This window comes from Lepisma saccharinum, chromosome 29, assembly GCF_977018435.1.
Source record: "Lepisma saccharinum chromosome 29, izLepSacc3.1, whole genome shotgun sequence".
In the NCBI taxonomy this organism is placed as follows: Eukaryota; Metazoa; Arthropoda; class Insecta; order Zygentoma; family Lepismatidae; genus Lepisma; species Lepisma saccharinum.
This window is the reverse complement of record NC_139257.1, coordinates 51016923-51034159: the sequence shown is the minus strand read 5'-3', so window position 1 is coordinate 51034159 and position 17237 is coordinate 51016923. Positions and strand designations below refer to the sequence as shown.

General features: G+C 35.8%; 1 protein-coding gene across 2 annotated transcripts in view; it reads right to left on the bottom strand.

Moving 5' to 3' along the window:
- Positions 1-17237, bottom strand: part of LOC145981308 (protein-lysine N-methyltransferase SMYD4-like) — a 63950-nt gene that overhangs the window by 20961 nt on the left and 25752 nt on the right. For both annotated transcript variants that reach the window (XM_083114505.1, XM_083114506.1), the window contains exons 6-9: positions 15368-15689; positions 8830-9158; positions 6376-6449; positions 3520-3632 (exon numbers count right to left, since the gene is read on the bottom strand). In XM_083114505.1, coding sequence (XP_082970631.1) covers positions 3520-3632; positions 6376-6449; positions 8830-9158; positions 15368-15689 — 838 coding nt within the window. The remainder of the gene's footprint in view (positions 1-3519; positions 3633-6375; positions 6450-8829; positions 9159-15367; positions 15690-17237) is intronic.

Here is a 17237-nt window from a genome sequence, read left to right as displayed (position 1 = left end):
ATATACACACACAGAAAGATTATATACACATAACAGGGTGCTAGTTTTGTTTTTGTGTGGCTAGTCACCCTGTTATGTGTATATAATCCAGTGCTGCTCTTTTTCCAATTCTTTCCAGCACTAACCGTGAGTAAATTTGTGATTTTGCTTACTTATATTTTTTTCTAAGCACCATCACATTCATGTATTCTGTGTTAAGTTGTGTTGCGATGCTCTTAAATATGTGTTTTTTCTCTTAAAAATAAGAGCGTTGAATGCTATACAGTGTTGGAAATAGCAGACACTTGGAGAAGTCTCATCCTGATGACGTCACACAGGCCCTGCCGGGGCTGGGAAAAAGGCGAGTTATGACCAGACCTTCTAGAGCGGGGGAAACTAGCAGTCTAAGGACCTTGCTTGCTACCATTTCAATAACCAAACAAGAACTGATCTCCAATATTCTCAGATCAGTTTGGCTGCTTAGATATACAAATTCCAGCACCTTCAGATCCTGCTGTGCAAGTTGGTACTTTTCCACTGGATAAGGCAAGTACAGGAATTTCTAAGATCTACATTTCAAACAGACAGGAACATCATGCCTCTGCAATCACCATACAACACAAATAAACTTTCACATTGTGTAGAGGACATCAATACGAACAAATTTTCTTGGCAATGTTCAGGTCATTGAAGCATCATTTTCATACTATGAAGAAAATGGCAATTTTTATCCTGTGCGTATGCAGACATGTGGTACAGATTCATGGTTGTATTACGACGTGTCCCTCGGCAAACAGATAACATATCGTAATTTATATTTCAAAAGAATTACAAATTAAGAATTTTTATTTGTTTAAAATCATATCATATAAGAAATTCAAGTCAAAATGTTTAATATTTACCTAGTTACCAACCCAATACTGATTTACACTTTAAGTGTAATAAATGAAATTACTAGGAATCGATAACCAATGAACAATGTATTAAAATAAAAATTAGCATAACATTCAAGCTTGCATTTTATATACTTTTAAATATATTGATATCATAAATTAAATATTATCTTTTAGATTTCACTCTTTTACATTTTTATGATGTTCTTTTCCGCATAAACCGGATATCATTTCACTTTGTGATCACTAGTAATATCATTCACATTATGTCAATTTGATTAAGATAACTCCTTTCAATTTTACATGTTGAACGAAAGAAAAATTTACCACATGTTATTTCAAAGTTCTGTGGATACGTCGAAAACAAAATAAATGAATGTAGTACGAGTTATTGACTTGCCTCTTGCATATATTTATCAATTCAAAGATACTTATCTGAAAGTTCCTTATGAAAGCAAAATGGCCGATGATCTACGTTTTAGAAACGCATCACTATTATCAAGATCATTTCACCTTAAAGGCTTTTCATGGCCATTTTTAGATCAAAACACAAGAATAAATACTATGTTCACAAGATTATCCCATTTCACGGATTCATCTTCCTTTTATCAGAAAAACAGACCAATTTCAGTCTCCGTAGAAAATTAACGACTCATCCCCTGAGTCCGCGATCTTTTAGATGATCCAGTGTATCAAAACTCACACTGTTACAACCATATGCACAGAATATCAACTTGTTAATATTTTTTAAATGATAATTATACAATTGTACAGTGTTAATACATGAAAATGATTGTAAAATAAAGTTGGTAGAATAAAACAGATATTACAATACTCTATTACGTGTTTTTGTATCTTTTTTTTAATTATCAGAGGTAAATAAAGGTTTTATAATTTTTGTGGGAAAAAGGTTTTTTATGCACATCTTAGATTTTTCCCTCTATGAGAGTTGGCTATGTTTCACAACTTTATAACTTTAGGATTACTCTTCAAGACGCTTATTGTAACAAATCTTAATTTTATCGTCGAAATTCCACCAAAACTTATTTCAAATGGTTTGTACGTGTTGGTAATCAGTATGAAATGCATGTTCGTGCCCATATACTTATGAACGATCAAGTAAAATCTGGTGAAACCAAACTTACGTGCGATTTTGCATTAATTGGCAATCTACGGTAAGTACATTCCTGATCCATCATAAACCAAATTACATCGCTGAGTTATAAAAAATATTTTTAAATGCTTGAAGTTTAGATATGTACTTCAATTAAAACAAAGCCAAAGTGATGTAAATTTAATTTTGGGCAAATATAAACCTCCAAATACGAACTCAAATTGTAGATTTCAACTGATCGCATCATTTTACTTTTTTTTTATAATGCTACTCTTTTTGGTACCGTTATAGTTGCCACCACGCTATATACAGACTGTTACTAATTAATTAGGGACAAAGTGATAAGCAAAATTTTTAATACGCTATATACAAATTGTTACTAATTAATTAGGGACAAACTGATATCTCCTTGATTCGCTTGAAAATTGGAATAGTTCAACGTGCAAAATTAAAATAAACTTACATTTTTTTTATATTCGGTTGATGCATAAGTTCGTAGTGTTTGTGTTTGGTATGGCAACACTGCAGTGTTAGGAGTTTGTTTATTGTTCATCGATTGTAATGGCATTTTTGTGCTTGTGAATACACATTGAATTTTGCAGATTCGAAGGAAGACCGTGCTATTTGTGAGCTAAAGAACATTGGGGAAAAAAAAACGTTTCCGACATATTCTTCTGTCTTGAGTTTAATATAGGGGCAAAGGCAGCAGAGGTGGCTCGAAACATTCGTCCCTCGTACGGCGAGAATGCCAAGGAGGAAAGCAGGGCAAGAAAATAGTTTTGTCGTTACAAAGATTCAGCGTTTCTCCACATTTCATGAAGACCATCGGGATTTAATGAAGACTGTTTAAACGCTTTAATCCACGATGATCCAAGTCAGTCAGCCTGAGAATTAGCAAATGGGATGAACTGTGATCATTCAACCATTGTGCGGCATTTGCATGGGTAAGGTTCAGGATATCACACACACTTTAAGTGGAAACACTACAAATCAATGAGTATGTCAAGATGAGCTGCTACGATAATGCATGCCCACATTCCACTAACATGACAAAAGCTGCTATCCAGGTGGGAGGTTATTCCACACCCTCCTTACTTCCCCTATCTTGCACCCTCCACCTTTTCACCTCAATCTACCAGTCTTCAAGGAAACTCCTTTCGTAACGAAAATGCTCTTCAAACTTGGCTTGGCGACATCTTTAACCCCAAATCAGCAGATTTGTTCAGGCGTGGAATCAAAAAGCAGCTCCAGCAATGGACAATGAAGGAAAAATGTTACTGATTAACTTCTGTGTTTTGTACATATCAAATGAGTATCAAATAAAAAAAACTTTTTCCACAGCAAAAAAAATGCTCCGAACTTATGCATCAACCCAATTTTCCATTGCCAATGTGTTACATTTTCTCACGTGCACAGATGTTAAGACATTGTGCCCAAATGCCTGTATCCGGAACAAGAGGGTTAAATAGAAGTAAATAATGTCCAGGTATATTTCCATTTTAATAATGAATAGGCATGCTTTAGAAGACTTACCTGGAAATCATAGTCCTGTTGTTGAACACAGTGTTTACACTTGCAATCAAAAAAATACTGGGATTTGAGTGCAACTTTTCTTTCACTTCTCTTCATTCTTCGGAAATGTGGACCTGGAGAAAACAGTTCGTAAATTAGTTTGGAATTACATAGATGCCATTTTATTTAATATGATCCGACTTTAATTTAGTGTATGCAATCATCATACATTGTCCAAAAAGTCAAACTCAGTCCTCTGATGGCCACGGCCTGCCTTAAAATGTATATTGATTAACTGGCCAAAACTTTACCCGATTTTAATGGAAGACAATGCCTGTAGCTATTTTATGCACTTTTCGCAGTCAACATTTGGCTCTTTTAAGTCTATGTTCAGATGGGATAATTGGGATCCAGACTTAGCATCTAAATTTTGATCCAAAACACTACAATGCCGTACTAGAGGGCTGCAAGGAGCGTTTTTCGCTCGAGCAGCAAATACTTCGCACGAACGATGCTAGATATTACATAGATTCTTCAGCAAAAAATGCAGGCTTGACCAGGACTCGAACCCGGGTCTCTGGCTATCGATCCGACTTAGCTTCGCTCGATTTTTTGCTGTCTGTTTTACCTGTGTGGAATAGTCTCTTCTAGTGCTACCGCAACGGAAAAATCAGGTGAAGCCAGGCCGGCTCGGTAGCTCAGTGGTGGAACAATGGCACGGGATGCTAGAGATCCGGGTTCGAGTTCTGGTCAAGCCTGCATTTTTCGCTGAAAAAATCTACGTAGTACATCTCCTGCGTGTGCCTAATTTAAGGATGCTAGATAGTGTACAGAACTGACAGCTTCTTCGCTCGAACAGGCAAAATGAGTGACATACACTCAAAACCAGTCATACACGTATAACCATAATTTGTCTGTGGTTGTGGGCCCTTTAATATCAATTGTGAACTGAAATTGAAACTTAAGTAAACACTGTCATTATCTCCATGTTAAAATGAAGTTTAGTCTGTTACCAACACAATTATTTTCCTGTAGTTTATGGTTATTACAAGCATAAGAAAACAGTTTTCCTTTGTGACGTTTCAGGAGAACACACGCTCCTTTCATCAGACATTTATTTTCATTTTGACTAAAGATACAGTTATAACAATGGTTAGTAATTTTTTAAACAAAAAGAATCCCTTATATATAATGGATGTTGTCAATGTTACATTGTTGTAATATAGCAACTTAACTGTAAAAAGAAGCAGTCTGTTTTATTTTTATTTCAGACTTTTTTAAAATTATGAATCCCAAATATCATCAGGTAATTCAAATTCATCATTGTTTTCACAAAATATATCCATGTCAATTCAAAACATTCACGTATAACAATGGATAACATATTTTCAATTTTTTTCCTGAGAGCACAATGACTATGTTCTAATAATAAGGATATCAAAAATGAAGAAGAAAGGCTTTTTAATATAGCAAAAGAAAATGGCTTTCACACTAACAGAATAAACCAAATCAAAAAAACAAGTCGCAAGAAAACTAAAGGAAAAGAGAAATACAGACAAAGATGAAAAATCTGTTGAAAAGAAATTTGTGTGCATTCCATTCCACAAGGGATTCTCACATAAAATTGCAAAAATTTTTAGAAGTTTTAATTTCAAAATTGTTTTTAAATCACCAAGAAGTTTGGAATGTACATTTAATGAATTCAAAATGAGAAACTCGCTACCAGATGTGGAAACCACAGGAATATATAATATAAGTTGTTCATGTTCAAAGGAGTATGTGGGACAAACAGCAAGGAAAATGGCAATAAGATGGCACGAACACGATTTGGACATTATGAATCTAAACCCAAGAACAGGTTTGTCAACTCATATCATCGAAGAAAAGCATTTGATTAAAAAGAGAAAGGTTTTAAAAAGATTAACGGGAAACAGAGTTGAATGTCTGGGAAGCTTCGTTCATTACAGAAGAACACTGGAATAAATTAAATAATGAAAATGGTAACATAGATCCAGTATGGAGTTTTCTTTTTCACAAATGGAGTAAGCCACCATCTTTAAAATTTAATGTAACAGAAAACATCAAGAGACTTTGTGAAAACAATGATGAATTTGAATTACCTGATGATATTTGGGATTCATAATTAAAATAAAAAAAAAAATCTAAAATAAAAATAAAATAGACTGCTTTTTTCACAGTTAAGTTGCTATATTACAACAATGTAACATTGACAACATCCATTATATAACGGATTCTTTTTGTTTAAAAAATTACTAACCATTGTTATAACTGTATCTTTAGTCAAAATGAAAATAAATGTCTGATGAAAGGAGTGCGTGTTCTCCTGAAACGTCACAAAGAAAAACTGTTTTCTTATGCTTGTAATAACCGTAAACTACAGGAAAATAATTCTATAATGCAAGCAATGCGTATACACAAGAAAAACTATTACCAACACAATGATATATGAAAATGAAATAGATGACTATGGGCTGAAACTGCATGGATATTTTACATGTATGTGTCTACGATTATTGTCACATAAAAATGACCGAGCTAAAGTGTCCCATGCAGGAGCTAAAGTGTCCCATGCAGTAATCTAGTGCCTACACTGGTAACCAAACCTGGAACCCATTGCATACATAGAGCAATTATGCTCTATTTTGGCTATGCAAGAGATATTTAAGGAAGCCAACATCAATTACAATGAGAATTTTTATGAATGTATCAGCTTATTTGTGAAAAAAGATTTAGAGTTTTAGCAAGTGGAAAGCTATGGGCAAATGTCAAAAAATATTGTGTAATTAAGAGTTGGTGATGCCTGATAATATGCAATTAGTAAATTAGTTAGAAGATCAATAATGTTGGATTAGTTACCATAACAATTGTGTATCTCTCCTCCAGAAGGAATATCACGGTTTGCACGAACAATCAGGTGCTGGTTGCAAAAGCTGAAAGGAAACAATTACAAACATTTTAAATGTTACAAGCACAGAAGAAATACAATCATTCAAGAAAATGTGCGGAAACTGGGGAGGAAAAATTTAAATAGATTTTGAACTGTATCGGACAAAAGAAAATTGTGTCAAAAAACATCTCTCCCCACTAAACGAAAATAAATCTTCTTCTACGGTAACATTTAATACATTTGCATTAATGTTGTAATAAATGTAAACATTCATGTTGGATGTGGTAAACACGGTTGTAATATTGTGCATGTGAATCTTCGTTTCACGTTGCCAATTGGATAGTTTCTTTTTTTTTCTTGATGAATTTTGAAGGCTCACCGCCTCAGTGTAGGAAGGCAGCCTTTGAAAAAAAAAATATCCAATTTGTAAAGTGGAAACACGAAACTTTAAGTACATAAAATGTAAGCATGTTACTAAGTCTGGTTTAGGAAAAAAATTCTCCCACTCTTTTCAGTATATTCATAACATTTGATTTCTTGGAAAGAACTCGCCTAGTCAGATCATTGCTGATGTGAAGAACAATGATGTTATAACAGCTATATTAAAAAAAATAGCTACATTTTAAATTTCCGTTGTGTACTTAAAGTCAAGCTCATTTTGAGGTTTTTTCTTTTTTTTTGCGCGCATTTTGAAATCGAGACTGGTGCGGTAAAAAATAAACAAGTCTTCATAGAAAGTTACTTATCTTGGAGTATTCAAAGTAGGACCCTCATGCATCCACACATCGGAGCGCAAAGCCTACCAGTGCATGGAAGGATTGCTGGAATTCGTTTTGTGTAACGGTTTTTAAAATCCATGCATTTTACACAGTTAATGCACATATTTTACACATGTAGAAAACTTTTACCCAGTTATGTATAAGAATTATGGTAATTATATTTCTCAAATGCTTTGTTAGACATTATAAATAAAATCTCTGCATGATTTTCAATTAGACTTGTTTCAAAAGGTGGATGAAAAGCAATTTATGATTTGATTTTTCACAACCAATTATACAGGGTGGTCCAAGAAAGACTTTACAACTTTGTAAGTGTGTAAAAATGTATTCGGAAAAGTTTCAGAACAGGTTGCATTGTCACTTTGTAAGGCAATACCTCACTGAAGTCCACGATATCCTCAATAACAGATTTCAAAAAGTAAAAAATCAAGGGGTGTCAGATCAAGTGAACGAGGTGGCCATGCAATTGGTCCACCTCGACTTATCCATCGACCTGGAAATCGGTTATTGAGGATATCCTGGACTTTGGTGATGGAGTGAGGTGGTGCACCATCTTGTTGGAAGCAGAACTGCCACTGGCAGAATTCGGTTTTATTCCACAATGCTAGTCAAACTTGATGTATTTCCTTACAAAATGACACCACAACCAGTTCTGTAACGTTTCCGAATAAATTTTTATATGCTTACAAAGTTGTAAAGTCCACCCTGTACATTTACAACAAAAATTTCAGAATTAAACAGTTGTCAGAAATATGCACCTTACAAGGAAGCAAACGTTTAAGTTACCAGTTTATGCATGTTGACTCTCACACATGGCACACTGTTCTCTACCACCACAGCCACATCAACTATTGCTCCCTTGTAAATTTCCCTGCTTTGGAGACCCTTTTCTGAACTTCCTTTTTCTCAACAATCTTCCACATATCCTACCAAGTTCATCCCAGCTGTGACCTGACAGTTCTCTCTAAATGCCTTTTACATCATATTTGCCATTTCCAAGTTGTGAGATTCATACCTGCAAAAACTATAATCTATTTTACACGTGCGTGTATGCACACGATCTGGAAAGAAGGAATTGTAGCTTTCCTGGCAACATGATCGGAACAAGAACTCTCGGTTTAGCAGCCAGATTAAATCGGCATTAGTGTCCAACATTTCGAGGGCATACTTGGTCTCTAATCAACATTCCTTGAAGATAAGTTCAACCGTTTTTCAATACCAAAATAGGAGGTATTACTTTTCAGTAGGGATGGGACCGATTAATCGGTACTCTATCGGTATCGGCCGATATAAGCTTAGTGTATCGGTAAAATTACCGATTATTTTACAGATTGGATATACCGATAAATATCTGATAATTTAGTGCAAAATTCTGCCAGTTGTAATTTTTATGGATAACCTCCATGCCCTACTTTCTAAAAAAGTATGCAATTTCTTTTGCACTGCAGTCACCTTGAAACACACATTTATTAAAGAGGTCAATGAACCTTTCAGGTTTTTCATGGACCATTTCTAATTTTATATCGGTACTTTATCGGTATCGGCCAAAATTTCATATCGGCCCATCCCTACTTTTCAGCATGCCCTCGTGAAATGTACAAAACCTCAGAATAGGATCTGCTTAATGTAATGAAGGTATCTCACCTGTTAATGATGTTAGAATCACACGAATGGTTCATCATGCTAGCAGACGGGTAAATAGCCGTGGCTATGCGGACTTGGCTCTCTGTTAGCACCTCCTGCTGCTGGTCGCTCTTGTCGCTTGCAGAAGAGAGTTGCAGTTTGGTTATCGCATGGGCATTGCACACCAACTGAGCAACATGCCGCATTAATAACCCACCAACAAATGAAAGGATTTTATCTTGTTCTTCTGGAGTAGCACAGTCACCAACTTCAGATTCATCCTCCTCATTAACAACACAAGAAAAGAACTTGGTATGCTCCTTTAAATATAACAGCAGCAAACATGCAGTCTGCAAAGTAACAGCATAAAAGGTGAGTGAGTTTGTGTTTTAAGTCGAACAGCATAAAAAAATGAACACAATTATATGAGGGGGAAGTAAAAATTATCTACTTTCCCAATAACTTTTCTTAGTTTGAACGTGCTGACTTCAGCACTCCCATGCTGTAAGGTGGTACTCTTGTTTACGTAGTCGACGTTTCATCTTAATCGCTCCATTTTTCTTTTATTACAGACTAAACATGGCTGCTCCACTGGCAGTATGCACCAAGGAAGAACAGAGATCAGTTGATTTCTTTGGTCTGAAAGTGTGTCAAGGGCTGAAATTCATCCCAGGCATTCAGTACAATATGGGAACAGTGCTGTACCACGTAGAAGTCTGTACGAGTGGATCAAGAGCTTTGAAAATGGCCGGCCGAGCATGAACAGAACGTCCATCAACTTCCACCACTGACAGAATAAGATGGCAAAATGAGGGCAGACTACTAAAAAAGTGTACATAGCCCCCCCCCCCCCTCCTTTCGAAAATACTGGGCATGTCTCTCCTAGTCATGGTTGTGCATGAGAAATTATTCACGACAAACTTCAGATCACTGATATGTTTTACCTTGGTGCACACTGCCAGTTGAGCGGCCATGTTTATTCTGTAACAAAAGAAAGGAAAATAGAGCAATCAAGATCAAACCTCAGCCACGTAACCACAAGAGTACCACCTTTCAGTAGGAGAGCCCTGAAGGCAGTGTGGCCAACCTAAAGAAAGTTATGGTGAAAGTGTGTATAATAAATAAATAAATAAATAAATAACAGCAGCAAACATGTAATGTAAAATTTTATTACATTAAAAAATAAGATAAATGACATCAGCATATTATTTATTTTTCTCCTTCAATACATAAAACAGCAGAGCTGAGCCGATAACACTTTGAACCATATATATATGCCGATACTCCTACAGATTTCCAGATACTGATAGCGATGCCTAAAAATTGTAATAATTAGAAATCACTCGAATTTTTTATTAATGATTAGTGTGAAACTATTCCACTCCACTTATATGCATCAATTTACCAGGGTTTTACTTTCAAATATTCAAGAATTATTGGGTCAGTGCATAAGTTCGTAGCATTTTGTTATGGGCTGTCCATTATTCCACTGTTATTGATTAGTTTGTAGTTTTGTGTTCGTAAAAACACAAGAGGATTCTAATTCTGAGCATATTTTGCTTATTTTGTGGACGAAACAAGACGGTGTCTCAAGTGGACAAAGCTGAACATTTCCGACACATTCTGCTCTTCGAGTTTAACAGAGGATCAAGCGCAGCAGTAGAAAGTATTCGCTAATGAAGCTGCTCTTGAAACTTGGCTAATTGATTTCTTCAACTCAAAAATAATTTGTGCTGTGCATGGGACTAATGCCATATACTGATAACACAGCAGTTCTACAGGTGAGGCATCAAACTCCTCCCCGATGTTGGCAGATGATCATTGACAATGGAGGAGGCGACTACATCACTGACTGAGTGAGTGTTGTTGTGGCTGTGTATTGTTAGACTACAATAACAATGTTCCATCTTACCACTTGTGCACTTGTGTTAATTAATTACTGCATTCCTGTAAACTTACGTTATAAAATACTACAAACTTATGCACCGACCCAATACATCAGAATATAAAAATGCATGTTACGTAATCACAAAAATAAAGTTTTTGACACAAAACTTGTGCAAAGGAAGATGAAATTTTGCATAATTTCCAGGATAATTAGGTGGTGTGGCAATTTTATGGACTTCTTGAAAAAAAAATACCACAAAAGTATCGGCCATTACTGGTAAATAAATTCCAACTGGCATCGGTATCAGCTTTGGCCTGAAAAAAGTTTGTAGATATCAATAGGAGTGACATGGTATTCACGGTTCATTCCAAAGTTCAGACAGATTGGCAACAAAATCTTTATGTGTAGTTAGAAGTAAACTGCCATAGTTACGGGCTTCTCAAAAAGCAAGTTAAAAAGTCATGCAACTTACCCAATCTTATAAAAAGAACTCTGCATCCTTTATTGCAACTTGAATTTTACTATTGTAAAATGTATTCTAATGTGTTTTAAATATTCCAAGAATGGCAATTTTCTCTTCAATGTGCAAAATCATAATTTATTCCATTTCCATCATTACATTTGTGTAATAAAATCTATTAGTTATGACTAGAGGCACTAGAGTACTGCATTGGACCACTCTCGAAAATACTCGATCAAATCTCCCACACTCGAATACGTAGAATATCAAATATCATACAAATGTATGTGTAAAAATTCGTCCTGGTACGTGGGTTGTTCAATATATAAGTTTCCGTATGCTGTAAAAAAAATTATTTTTAAGATACATAAGAAAACTATACATACATGTGTAGGAGGATCCTTCCTCACTTCTCCACATAATCCCCATAGAGATTCAGGCATTTGTCCCACCGTTGCACCAATTTGTCCATACCCTTTGCAAGAAAATCAGGGCTCTGGCTATTGAGCTCTATTCTCACATTACGCTTCACTTCTTCGTCTGTTTCGAAACGGTAACCTTGCAATTCAGACTTTAAAACCGGAAAAAGATGGAACTCACTTGGTGCTAAATCGGGGCTGTATGGAGGGTGGGGCAGCTGTTTCCACCCCAATTCTTCAATTTTGTGTTGTGTTTGCACTGCTGAGTGTGGCCAAGAGTTATCGTCAAAAAGAATGACACCAGCTGACAGGAGACCTGGTCGCTTATGTCGAATTGCATTTTTCAGTTTATCCAATGTTTGACAGTAACGGTCAGCATTAATTGTTCTTCCTCGTTCCAAAAAGTCCTTAAGCAGAATGCCCTTAGCATCCATGCTTCTGAACTCCTTATGACGCGAGCCCGCGTTTTCTGAACAAGCATTTACTTTTCACCCTTGAGCCTTCACGTCTGATAACGAATCGATTGTTGTTCCTTGTAGACGAAGGATGGTGCTTGTCAACCATGTGCTTCTTTTTAATGGCATTGCTTTATACAATATTTTATAGCACAGGGAAACTTATATATTGAACGTCCCTAGTAGTTTCAGCCCATAATCATCTATTCATTTTCATATACTGCTATGTATTGGTAAGATAGACTAAATTACACTTTTAACTTTGAGATGATGACTATGTTCACTTTAGTTTTATTTTCACTGCGTCTTTCACTTCATGCAGTATATTTGAAGACTCACTACCACAGATAAATTACGGTTGTATGTGAACTACTGGGCTTCGAGTGTATACCGATCATTTGAATAACATTCGAGAGAAGAAACTGTTCATTCCGTAAGGCATCTAGTGTCATCCGTGCAAACTATCAGACAATCGAGCAAAAAGGCCTCAGTGCAGCACACTAGGAGGCACACATTTTTGGTAAATATAAAAGCTAAATTTCGGTACAAAAAAAGACAATTGCGGGTTTAAAAGCGTTAAATAAAATAAAATTTTGGTGTTATAGCAGTGAAAAATTGGTTCAAAAGCAGTACATAAAATGACATTTTGGTCTTAAAATTGTTAACATAATCTTAAATTTGATTTAAAAACTGCACTTATTACAAAATAAACACATTTACGTAGTTAACAGAGTATTACATTTATTCCTGTATAAACAGGTCCATTTTTGCTTCTCAAATACAACAAATTAACCAATTTTCCGTGAATTGCATAACTCGCACGATAATTCAAACTTCAGAAACTGTCACATCAGTAAATAACACTAAATTTCGTTTTTAAGAGTCTATTTCGCATTTTGCAGTTCATTTCGCATCATTTTGTGACAAAACAGGGTAGGAAAATGCACCTCACAAATTTCAGAAACATGAAAAATTAACACTATAACGACGGCTTCAATGACTATACGTTATTGTCGGATCGGGTCTTTTCGACCCGGGGAAATGTTATACTTTATTTCAGGCGTTCAAATTTTCTAATTTATATCAATGACTGAAAATAATGTTTCAGGTTATTTATTAATGACATTTAACCATTTGCGTGTTTCTAATATGTAACATGTTTTACAAAACAAATTTAATCATTGAATAACATTTGTTATAAAAAAAACCTTGAGTTTTGATTATAATAGTTTTCTTACATTTGAAACATTTTTATCATACGTCCAGTTATCATTAATGATTTGTAAGAATTTACATATTTTTATTATCTACTTTTGTCAAGAATAACTTACAACCGATTAACATGTGTTACATAGAACACGTGAATGCTGAGTACAAACGTTAGCATACATTTCGAGCACACTGTTCTTGTTTTCAGATCGATTTTTGATGGACAAATATAACACCTCCTGCTGGATTGCTTCTGTACACCTTACTCTTCATTTGAACATCCGTAGGTTTGCTCGTCCATTACTAGTTTGCCACTGAGCTCCTTTCCCAGGTACTGCAAGAACCTTCTACGTCTACCCAATTTGGCTCCCAATTCTTACGGATGTACTGTTTGGTACAAAACAAATGCATTTAGTGCACTGAAGTAGATCATGTCATGAAATATAACCATGGCCACCTCCGAGCTTTTCGTTTCACACTGTAGTTTCGTACCATTTTGTGTTATTAGCTGTGCTGTTGAAGCGTTGATTTTCGGCTGTTCATGGAACGTAGAAAGTAGAATCACCACCTTGTTCCTCTTGGGGCAATATGATGCTATCACTAGATCATCTTGAAATCCAAAAAAGTGAAGCAACACACTCGCTGTTTTGTGGCAGTAAAGTCTGGCGGCAGCTCTCCTTTGATCTTTCGCATCGTGCCGACCAGAAAGTTTCTTGGCAAGTAGATCCCTTGCAAGAGATACACTCGTGAAGAAATTATGGCAGGTGATGTTTCTTCCACTACCTTCGATTTCCTTCACTAAGTCCTTCACTTACTCTCTCTACTTGATTTTTCTCCCTATTAACTCCAGCTTCCTTTCCTTTGTAGATTTGAGCATTCAAAACAGAAGCTGTTTGAGAATCACAAATCAGCCACAGCTTGATTCCGTATTGACCAGATCTCGACGTCATGCACTGTCTAAAAGGGCATCGCCCTCTAAAATTTACCAGTTGTTTGTATACAGTCATGATGCAATCAGGAATGTACGCTTCTCCGAGGTAAACAGTCAAAGTCTCGAATACATCTCTTATAGGTTCGAGCTTATCTGGAGACGAGACCTAAACTTTCGTGTATGTGATACGCGAGCCATTGTATTTATTCAATTATACACAAGAACTCGTTAGAAAGAACAAATTCGTCGTCCAAACTACACAAATGCTCTGCACCAAACAAAGTGTGCATGCAGATTCGTTCAGAAAGTTCGGGGAAATTGCGGCACCTGTGCTTTGAAACAAGCAAACTGAAATAACCAACAATGGTTATGCAGACTATTGCCGACAAACAAAACAATCCTTTTCTGCAGTATCCGTCTGCAACTTAGGATATTTGTTTTTCCTGGGTAAACTGAACAGGCAAAGGGTACTGTATACAACTTCAATTGATTGATTTGTTTTATTTTACTTCATGGTTTGTGCCTCTTGGCTAATTTGAGAAGATGGGTATAGTGATGAAGTGATGGAATTGATGAATGGACATTTACAAAGAACCTTGCCGAGGGCGATTCGAACCCGGGACAATTGACGTTACAATGCGATGTGCTAACCACTCAGCAGCCACGCGGTACAGGAATACGCTTTTCAAGGTTGTGACTATCCTTGAAAAGTCACAGAGGCAAAAAGGGATATTTCTGCAGTTATAAAAATAGGCCTATATATTTAAAAATTAAAATCGGGCCTAAAGGACCCATCCGTCCGCAACGCGAGTAATACATTTTCTGACCAAACTTAAAAAATAACCAAAGAGTACAAGAAATGATTTCAAAGGCCTTCGAAATTGACGAAAAGTCACGGAAGGAGAACACATTCATTTCCAGTATTAAAAAATTAGACAGGTATAAAAATTGAAACCAGGCCTAAAAGACCCGTCCGTCGTTACAGTGTTAACATTACAATGTGTTACTTCATATTTCATGCTTTTTGCCATGCCCTTCCCAATAAAATAAAGTAGCTTGTGTGGGACTGAATAACCAATAACAGCACATTCACTGAGAAGTGAAGATAGTGCCTCACGCTGGGATTGACTTTAGATCTATCCATTCCAGGCGTAACACAGTACAACATTTCTTAAAAGTAATCTAATGTATACTTACCAAGGCATACTGAAATGTATCGCCTCTCTTCATATAATGAATGTGCGTTAAAAGATTATACACAGCCAAGTAGTTTTCTTCTTCGTTCCCATACTTCTCAATTGGTGCATCTGGTATGTTATCTCCCGGAATCAGAAGACCAATCTTCTTCAACTCCATCAGACGTTTTAGACCTGGCATGAGGACCACACGAAGACCTAGATGGGCAATGCCAATGGAATGCAAGAGGTCAAAATTCCCACACTCATACTGGTGGTACTTTTCCCAAGATTGTTTCCTGCAGTTGTCATTGCAGTACATTGCTTGGGAACACTGATGGCACCTAAAAAAATGCAAGTGGACTTAACAGCAAATCGGCTAAATTCAGCACTGAAAATAAACAGTTCAACTTCCGATACAAGTTAGAAATGCAAATTTCTTGTCAGATTACTGCATTTTAAGGAATTAATTTTTACTTTTTACATATATAAATAATAAATATTTGTTATTTCCAATCTGCGTTATGTCCATTACAAGCTTCATTGGAAAAAAACATCTGGTCATGACCTACAGTTGAGCAAATTCTAGGGCTGAGCTGATACCACTTTCAACCGATGCCAATACTTGTAAAATTCAATTTTAAAATACGTAAAAAAAATGATTTTTTATCACCCTGTCTCTGAACCGCCCATCCCAAATTTTCCATCAGGCATTAGTACACACTTTGAGCTATCTACATATAAAATTGGGGCGAAATTGAAGGGGGGCCATTGCACGAAATTTGCTCTTGAAGTTAGTCATTTTTTCTTCTAAAAAAATACATGAAACTATACATAAAACCATTATGGAAAACTGTGCGTTTACTCACTAAAATATATAAAAAATAAAGAAAGTTAAAAAACTTACGTGAGTGAGTATAAAAGTTTTGCAGACGACGTTTCACGAAGCTACGCTTCGCTTCTTCAGGTCACTTATCAGTATTTAAAATACTTCGTTATAATCCTGGATTTCTTATGTTCTTGACGAAGTATTTTAAATACTGATAAGTGACCTGAAGAAGCGAAGCGTAGCTTCGTGAAACGTCGTCTGCAAAACTTTTATACTCACTCACGTAAGTTTTTTAACTTTCTTTATTTTTTATATACATAAAAATACATGTTTATTAATACAATCATCTGAAACCTTATTAAAATGAAAGTTTACACTATTTCGAACAAAAGAAAAGAAACTGGAAGTTTCTATGGCAAACCTGAGGGAAGATACTATCATTTATAACCTAATGCGTGTCATTCAAAGTGGAGCCGCAAGTGGCGTACACGGAGATTTTAAAAAGAGCGTAACTGCTGAACCCCTTGACAAATCTTTTTAAAAATGTCATTTTTGTAATCAGCATTAAAAATTCTATAAGTATACCGAATTTCATCAAAATCAGGGTTGGTGGGTGACATGGCCTGGATGAATTGACGTGGAATGACCCCATGTCAAGTGTTACGTATTAACCTGAAGAAGGAGGCAGTCATGACCTCTGAAACGTTGTTTTGATCGACATTTCGTACTCGCACACATAAGTAATTGATCTTTGATCTTTTTAACGTTTCTCTTAATCATCTTCAGTTTCTTGTCAACACTATTCATTTTTGTCATTGTGGTTAACCTGGAGAGGGAGAAAAGTGACGTACAAATATATGCAAATACCGTTATTAAATTAATGCCTCTTTATGGTATGCTGTCCATCTCAGTCATTTGCAATAAAAACAAGTCACTGTGGTATCGTCCGATATCAACCGTCACATAAGAGACTTACACAGAAGAGAAGAGTATAAGAAGAAATTGCTGAATCCACAACCCTCCCACCCTGATTGAATGTAGATAAAACAAAACAAATTTCACA